Genomic DNA, 8,588 nt, shown 5'->3' on the forward strand with positions numbered 1-8,588 from the left:
TAGAAATGTATTACACACTAAACTGCTTTCACAGATTTGGAAGAAGAGCAGTAAGAAAAAATAAACTAAGATCAGTACTTTGAAGATGGCGCTATTGACATAATATTAAAATGAAGCGGTGCTGCCTTTAGGTGCTCCTCCGCGATTCCCCACACCATATCCGGACGTTTTACTTTTGAGTGGTTTGATATATGTGTATGTAAATTGGGCTGCAGCAACAGAGAATACACCTTGAAAATAAAACGATACTGATATGAAAACGAAAAGAATATAAAGTCGAACTAAAAATAAGGGGGACTCAAACTATAGTTCCGATATTTCCGACAGCATGTGAAGACACGCTAACTTACGTTAAAACAGGAAGTGTTCCAGTTGAAGTCGAGTTGTGGTTTTGTTACTACCAATTTCACTGTGACGTTTAGTAAACAGTTTTTCTTCTTTGGGTTTACCTTATTTAAGGAAACCAAACGGTAGGCGAGTCAAAACAACAACCGCCGTCACACATGCAGGCCGAGAAAGATAAAGAGGATGATATATCTGTTGAAGAGTATGTTGCCCAGTCTAACTTCACTGGAAGTGGCAGCGACCAGGTTAGAGGCCTACACATAAAGATATAACCACACACCTTTACCAGGAAGTTGAAGGTTGGGTGGTTAGTTCTAACTGCTGTTTTTGTCCCGCAGCTTAGTTTCAACACTGGGGACAGACTGCTCGTGCACGCCAAGCCTTCATCAGAGTGGTGGTGGGCAGAGCTGCGTGGCGTCATAGGTTATGTCCCAGCCAGCTACCTGCACCAGGATGCTGAAGAGGAGGAGGAGGAGGAAGAGGACCCATGGCAAGATAAAGAATACTTTGGCAGTTATGGGACACTGGTTAGAATCTGTTAAGTGTCATACTGTTTTGCATGTCACAGCCTAATCATCTACAAGTTAAACATACAAGGCTTTACTAAACTGATTTTCAGCAGCCACGAATTTAAGGATGGTAGCAATAAACATCAACATGCTGAAACCTGTGAGAGTTTGGTAATCCATCACAGTAAACATATTTTATATTGTTAAAGTTATGTTAATCCAATAAAGTATTGCAGTTGCTATGAGGCGCTATTATTTGGTGGTGTGTTTAGAGACAACTTCAGAGATTCCAGAGAGCTGCAGCAATGCGTCACATTCAGTGTTTGTCTTCCTGTACTGAAATAAATTGTAAACACTGCCTGGACGGTAGGAAATAAAATCCAAAACGTTCAGCTTGCTTTTGAAAGATATTTATTATTGAAATTAAGTATGCACATTTTTTAGTTAAGGGACAAAAACTATGGAGACTCAAAGTATTAGATAGAAAATAAATAAAATAATTATGAATAATAAATGTTTATATGAAAAATACAGGAAACGATTTTTTGTTATGTTTTGATTTTACAACAGAATTCTTCTGAATGTCCATTTTTTTTTAATTCCACTTCTCATCACACAGTCTGTCAATAACACTTGACTCGTCTTGACAACAACATGTGTCGTATCTGCAAATTATATCAGTTTAATTTCATTATTACTTGTTTTTCCTTTCATCACACAGAGGCTTCACTTGGAGATGTTGTCAGATAAGAGCCGCACTGAGGCGTACCGGCAGGTTATTCTCAGCAACAGAGCTTCTCTGAGGAATAAGGTGGTGATGGATGTCGGCTGTGGGACCGGCATCATCAGCCTCTTCTGTGCTCAACTTGCAGAACCTTCAGAGGTAATGTCATCAATAAGCTTTCCTTTCCTGCATCTGGTGTATGCATACACATGTTCATACATATAAAGGTGTTGGTGGGTGGACAGTAAAAAAAAAAAAAAAAAAAAAAAAAGTTAAAAATCATGCAACACAACCAGTGATTTTTATTCCTCACCTCCCTCCTGGTCAAAACCTGTTGCCTGCATTACCAACAATGCAACTCGAAGTAGTACTCCCCAAGACTTGTAAATAGACTTTGAATTTTTCAGCCCATCTGGCAAAACAGTTCTAATGTTTGGTGTGTTTAACCACAAACTCTGAAAATATTATGCAATATTTGGTCAGTTATATCTTACTAAAAAACGTAGCTTAAAGCTCTAAGTACGTCTCAAGTTATTACACAATTTCCAAGAAATGTGATAAATGTGGAAAGTCTGAATCTGAGGTCTCTGTAAACCGTAAACATTGGTATACCTATACTCCCATCTGCTGGACAGGGTGTGTTACTACATGGTATAACCAGCATGCTGTATACATTGTCTTAAGTTTATCTGTGGCATTGAAGGTGTATGCTGTGGAGGCGAGCTCCATGGCAGAGTACACCAGACAGCTGGTGAAGCAGAACGGCTGTGAGGAGGTGGTCACGGTGCTCCAGGGACGAGCCGAAGAGATCGAGCTGCCTGAGCAGGTGGACGTCCTGGTGTCAGAGTGGATGGGAAACTGCCTGCTGGTAATAATGACAATGTTGCTTTATCTCAGTGCTATTACAGTTTTATTGTCAGTCTCATTCAGGTTTGAATATACCACATTGTGTTTCTGTCTCTGCTTCCTCTGGTCTAGTTTGAGTTCATGGTGGAGTCAGTACTGCTGGCCAGGGACCGCTGGCTTAAAGAAGGCGGCGTCATGTGGCCCTCATCCGCGGCCCTCTCCCTAGTGCCATGTCAGGCCAACAGCTATTATGCAGAGAAGATGGCCTTCTGGGAGCAGCCGTATGGCCTGGACTTCACTCCTCTTCAGTAAGGGCCTTTAGTCAGCTGTTCTCACTCAACACTGTCCTGTCTCACTTTTCTACCACTAACCAAGGTCACAATATTGTATACAATTTCATTTAGATTTTTTTTAAAGATCTTGATCTCAGATGTGAAGTTAAAACATTCGGAATAATAATCTGTGGTTCCAGGTAGTGATGCTAGGGATGGCCGATATGTGTGACAGTCAGAATAAAGACCACGTGTACGGCAGCCATTTTATTTGCAGTACAATTAAACTCAAATTGGGCATGTGTTAAAGTGACTGTGAGTAACAAATGTATGTATTCATCACTCAGTGATGCCTCTTTATGCCATAAAGATCTTATGGCATCTTAATGCCTCTTTATGCCATAATATTAAACTGCAAGTCAAACACGCAGGGGATCTGTTGACTCATTAACATTACAATTCCCTTTTGCTACAAAGACATACATCCCTCATAATGCACGTAGTAACTGTGTTTTCAAAATGTCCAGTGTGACTGATCCACCAGCCCCCTCAGGCTGAAACAATAAACTGGCGTCTTTTTGTTCCTGTAAGTTGCTTTACGTTGCCTTGAAACATAAAAATGGTCACTGTCCAACCGTGATTATAGTGGACCTACACTGCTAATTAGTATTTAGCAAGCATAAGAAGAAATAGAAGATTGACGTGTTTACATCCCATAATAAGACTTTAGAATTTACATTTGCTGAGATACTTCTAGTATTCCTGCAATTTTATTTTTTTTATCGCGGAAAAGTAATAATGATAGTAAAGTAAAAAAAAAAAATCAAGAGAATAATAACAGTAAGAATACAACAGAAAGTAGGTTTCTATGATGTGTATACCTACACGCATACACCGGGAAAATAGGGTTATAAGATTTAAATACTGGAATTATGAAGCATTTACGACACTGTTCTCAATAACATCCTGTTGGAAAACAAATGTATTCTATTAGACTCTACAGAAATGACTTCAAGTCTAATGCCTCATTTAACATCTTCTCTAAATCTCGCCCTCTCTTTGACAAACATACTTTCTCAATTCTCATCTACGTCTGGGAACAGACTGGATGATTCATTTCTATGAAATGGATTTTCAACTGGATGAATCTCATTTTCTTTGTTTGTATCATCTTTATGTTTGTCCTACATGTTCTTTTCTACAAGGACGTGTTGGTAAGTAAATGGCACCCTTTGTATTGCAGGAGATTAGTCATTTTTGGACGGTTGGCTGATACAGGTTTGTCTAGTTGTGTTGTGTTACATTGTGCACAAGCCCCACACCTTTTGTTTCCCTCAGGGATCGGTGTGATAACCTTTTGTAAAGGATTTTTTTTAATCAATTCATTATTTTTTTTTGGAAACTTTTGGTACATTTTCCTTTGAAACAGTACCTCCCTTTGTTTTCTATAAATTTTCCTGAAATCATTTGTCTGCTCCTGAACATGTTTTGAGTCACCAGAAGGTGAAAGTGTAGTTTATTCGCTCTATATATCTGGGGAAATGGTTTAAGGTGTTCAGTCCCTTCATGGGGTATGTTAGTATAAAGAGACACTATATCAAAAGTTACCTGAATGGCATTCTCAGGAAGGGGATGAATTTGTTCAAACTGGACACAGCTTCAGGCACCAGCATGATGCCGGCTGGATAAAGTGAACCGTACTGGAATAAAGTTGTGCAACATATACGTACCAAACACAGGAAACCGATGAACAGGTTCATAATATATACTGTTTACCAATATTTCAGAGTACATCACACACCATGGTTAAAACTACTATTGCATACACTCATAGAATCTTTGTGTACGTTCTTTTATTTTTTAGTCGTGCTTTGATTCTATCTGTCCTTTTCCCTGTTATTCATATACGTTTTCTTTGGCAGCCACCTCATTATCCCCATAGTGTTGAATAACCTTTCATCTCTGCAGGCCCTTGGCACAGCAAGAGTTCTTCACCAAGCCCAAGTTCAGCCACCTCATTGAGCCCAATGACTGCCTCACTGCTCCCTGTGATGTCCTACAGCTGGACATGTACACTCTGCAGGTCAAAGACCTGGAGGTACTGTGCGTCTTCCTTTTATCTGGAATTGTTCCACTCCCCCACACATTGGATTTGGCAACAAATCGAGCCCTGTGTTTCATTTCTCAGGAAATAAAGGGTCAGTTTCATTTTCGTGTGGAAAAGTCTGGTGTTTTCCATGGATTCACCGCCTGGTTCACTGCTCAGTTCGAGAGCCTGGAGACGGGAGGTGCCACTGTGGAGCTAAACACCGGACCTAACTCTGAGTATAACAGCACAAACGCATACCAACTCATGTTGCGTAGTTACAAAATTAAAAAGGATAGTTTATTCTCAAATGGCAGTGCTCATGAGCCCTTAGAGAAAATTAACAGCCCATACAGATAATTCAAATAATCAAAACCCGTGGCTGGCAAACATGCTAATACTTTGGGCTTTATAAACAATGTCTGAGTGTATCTCTGTTACAGGCTGCAAATATTGTCGTTATACTCGTAAATCTTAGTGTCTAAAATCTTTTTCTCTTCAGGCCCACACACTGGAAGCAGACTCTGTTCATGCTCGACAGGCCAGTTAGTGTGTACGCTGAGGACACCATCAGTGGAACCATCCGCCTGCACAGGAACCCGGTCTGGAGACGCCACATGACGGTTACCCTGCACTGGAGCATTAACAGCAGCACAGAGGAAACAGACAACAGCCAGGCAGACACTTAATCTTCACTTTGTACTCTCCTTATCTGATTTATTGACGCTGTCCATAAAGTGGTGGTTGATTGTTTTATTCTCTTTCACATTTATGATTCACGCAATGTGACTCTGTTACATACATCAGCCTCCCAAGAGTACTATCTTCACCCTTAACTTGTAAATGGTGTCTTTGGATTTGCTCACTTGTATTTTTCTCCCTCTCTGTCCATAGGTTGGGACAAAGAGTTTCCCCATGTGGAGGTGACAGATTCTCCGTGAGCAGTGGAGATCCACAGGAAAACGTCTTCTGTTGAGTTTAGGGTCAGTGAGGTGACCTGGAATGAAGTGTGGGGTTCATCTGAAACGACATGTAGTCCTGTGGTGTTAAGTGAGATAACTACAGGCCCAGGTGATGCATACAGCACACTATGAGCCATGTTATAAGAGCAGACTAACAAATAGGCATCATGCAAAGAATGAACTGTGGAGTGTTTCTGTTACTTTGACTTGAATGCTCATTGGCTAGGTGGAAAAAGAGGCTTTATAGAAGACAATGATTGATAACTGACAAATTGTTTTTAACAGATATTTATGGTCTCATGGTGCAATAAAAGAAATGGTTCAGTCTTCCACGCTATGCTTTTATCATTATGTTTACTCTTATGTGCATATTGTTTTACAATAGGCTTTTACGTAGTCATTTGTTTGCTATACATGCCATTAGGCTTGTATGGGTTTAAAAAAACATTAAGCATGAATATAATGGTTAGAGCCACTGAAATGCTACTGTTACAAATGTCAATTAGCCTTACAATGGACATTATAAAACAACATTGTGGTACTTACAAAGATAATGTATCATTCACAATAAATAATCATTCTAAACAAAACTGGAAAGTGAGTAAACTTGTGTTGATATAAATCACATTACAGTATTTTTGGAGAGTTTCAACTACAAATTTGCTCTTTGACCCTTTCTCAAATCATGTGTAACAATAACTTGATAGTTCATGGTTTGGGATTTTTTTTTTTTTCTTCCAATTACATCAACATGACACTACTGTTCTTCATAGTTAAAGAGCATTTTTGTCTCGGTGTGTGCACTCTTGGTCATGGCTCCGTTTTACTCTTTGCTTTGGCTCTGGAGCGTGTGTTGACCTCCGAGGACAAAGGCTGAGTGGGTAAGGGTTCAGGAGGAGGAGGCCTGGAGAGTGGAACAAACTGGGGAGGTTTAACAACTTTGTATTTAACCTCCTTTACCACACTTTTGTCCCTTTTCTGCCTCAAGTGTTTATCACAGTGGTTCACAAACGTATCCAGCTTCACAAAGGTCTTGTTGCACACTTTGCAGTGATAAGGCCGCTGCCCTTTGTTGAGGCGTATGTGCAGCCTGATGTAAGACGACCGCACAAAGGTGCGGCAGCAGACGCCACAGTTCAGATCCTCGGTGCTGCTCTGTGTCTTCTGGGGCTGGTTCAGTGCCGGTGCGGCCGCTGGTTTGGCCTCGCCGGACGACTCCTCGGCCTTGTGTGAGAGCAGAAGTGACAAAGAGCGGAAACCCTCACCACACTGCTCACACTTGAATGGCCGCTCCCCCGTGTGTAGTCGAACATGTGCCAGGAGCCCAGCCTTCTGTGTGAACGACTTGTCACAATAGGTGCACTTGAAGGGCTTTTCACCCGTGTGGAGACGCTGGTGGGTCTTCAGATGTGAGGCTCGGCCGAAGGTCTTACCGCACTCCGGGCATTTAAATGGCCTGTCCCCGCTGTGGATTACCTTGTGTGCCATCAGGTGGGAGGACTGATGGAAGTACTTGCCACAGGTGCTACATCTGAATTTCCTTTCCTTGTTGTGGGAGGCCAGGTGAAGGGCCAGGTGGGTGGAGGAGATGAAGGTTTTGGAGCACAGGCTGCAGCTGTGAGGGTCCAGGCGGAGGCGGCGGTGTGGACGTCGCCCATTAGGGAGGCTGCTGCCTGCCTGGCAGGTTGGACATTTGGAATTACGGGCTGCTTTGTCCACACGCTGCTGTTTAGGAGGGGCTGGGGTGTCGGCTGAATCAGAGTCAGGCTGTGGTAGGCTGCATCCACAGTCTGAGCAGTGCCCAGTCTGCTGGTCTTTATCGCTGGTCTTATCCAACATGGTGCAATCTACATCCAGAGTGGGAGGGGAGTGGTTGTCACTGTGTGGCAGATCACAGGGACATCTGAAAGAGATTAACACATCATGGTTATTCTGCTTTATAGTGGTGTAGCTGAGGGTAGACGCCTATGGCATATCAGATGTATTACAGCAGATCAAGGCTGAACCAGATTACGTTATCTTTTGTTAACTAGTTCCGCGGTAGTGACAGTGCTGTGTCCAAAGATGACCAGATTACGAGGGTTGATGAACTGGCCGAAAAGGCAGAACGTAACATGAAACATGCAAATCAAAAATGCACGAGCTGAACGTTTCGTGACAACAGATCAGGCCCGGCGTCGCCCTGAACAATGGGAATCTTTCGATACGAGTAAATAGCACGTAAACAAAAGATTTTTTACATACCGTGTTCATTCTTCCTAAAATGTTGCATGTGCTGAACGTAATTGTCAAAGCAAGCGCAGTTAAACATCACAATAACAGAGCCCGATTACAACGAGGGTATAGCTTCTTCATGCCCTGCGTTTTCCTGCAAGAAGCTGCCCGGTTTGTACCGATGACAGGCTGCAGCCTGCAGCAGCATCTAGCGAGCGGAGGAACAACTGTCGTTAATGTGAGAGAGTCAGTGCAGGCTTTAAAACTCACGAGGAAAAACACAAAACATGAACTAAACTGACTATGAATGTACCCTGAATAAGGTTTGCTTTAGTAATCCAACATCACAGATACAACCGACACATCATGATAATATTGTGTATTCTCGTGGCTAGATAAATGATTTGTTGTATTTGGTAATGGGCTGCATTCAGATACTTTACGACGGACATGATGACTAACTCGTAACTCGAAACTGATTAGTTTCGTTTCATTGGGGATATAAGAAGAAATGGTCTGTCTTTAGATTTCATTTTGCGTCTTTCTTAAGTTTCGTTTCGTATGAACGACACCCGATTTATGTGGAAAACAAAAGAAACAGAACGACGCGTGATTTTGGGGTTGGACATC

General features: G+C 41.9%; 2 protein-coding genes across 2 annotated transcripts; one reads left to right on the forward strand and one right to left on the reverse strand.

Annotated features, from left to right (window-relative positions):
- Positions 1–25: 25 nt before the first annotated feature.
- On the forward strand, positions 26–6,076 carry prmt2 (protein arginine methyltransferase 2). Its single transcript, XM_068703064.1, has 9 exons — positions 26–590; positions 684–872; positions 1,576–1,737; positions 2,282–2,446; positions 2,557–2,732; positions 4,665–4,794; positions 4,885–5,021; positions 5,285–5,459; positions 5,677–6,076. The coding sequence occupies exons 1-9, from the start codon at positions 504–506 to the stop codon at positions 5,707–5,709; spliced, it is 1,254 nt and encodes a 417-aa protein (XP_068559165.1). The 5' UTR covers positions 26–503; the 3' UTR covers positions 5,710–6,076.
- A 5-nt stretch (positions 6,077–6,081) lies between these two features.
- Positions 6,082–8,117, reverse strand: LOC137866880 (zinc finger protein 436). Its single transcript, XM_068703090.1, has 2 exons — positions 7,989–8,117; positions 6,082–7,647 (listed from the first exon to the last, which is right to left on the reverse strand). Exon 2 carries the CDS (start codon positions 7,581–7,583, stop codon positions 6,555–6,557), a length of 1,029 nt encoding a protein of 342 aa, XP_068559191.1. The 5' UTR covers positions 7,584–7,647; positions 7,989–8,117; the 3' UTR covers positions 6,082–6,554.
- Positions 8,118–8,588: the final 471 nt, after the last annotated feature.

The sequence above is a fragment of the Cebidichthys violaceus genome, unplaced genomic scaffold (assembly GCF_023349555.1).
Source record: "Cebidichthys violaceus isolate CVI_PGR_0920_01 unplaced genomic scaffold, fCebVio1.0.p SCAF_11, whole genome shotgun sequence".
Lineage (NCBI taxonomy): Eukaryota > Metazoa > Chordata > Actinopteri > Perciformes > Stichaeidae > Cebidichthys > Cebidichthys violaceus.

Coding starts and splice junctions, on each gene's coding strand:
- prmt2 (XM_068703064.1), top strand. CDS start 504: ATGCAGGCCGAGAAAGATAAAGAGGATGATATATCTGTTGAAGAGTAT. Junction 4,795..4,884: donor TGCAGGTCAAAGACCTGGAG/GTACTGTGCGTC, acceptor TTCATTTCTCAG/GAAATAAAGGGTCAGTTTCA. Junction 5,022..5,284: donor AACACCGGACCTAACTCTGA/GTATAACAGCAC, acceptor TTTTCTCTTCAG/GCCCACACACTGGAAGCAGA.
- LOC137866880 (XM_068703090.1), bottom strand. CDS start 7,583: ATGTTGGATAAGACCAGCGATAAAGACCAGCAGACTGGGCACTGCTCA.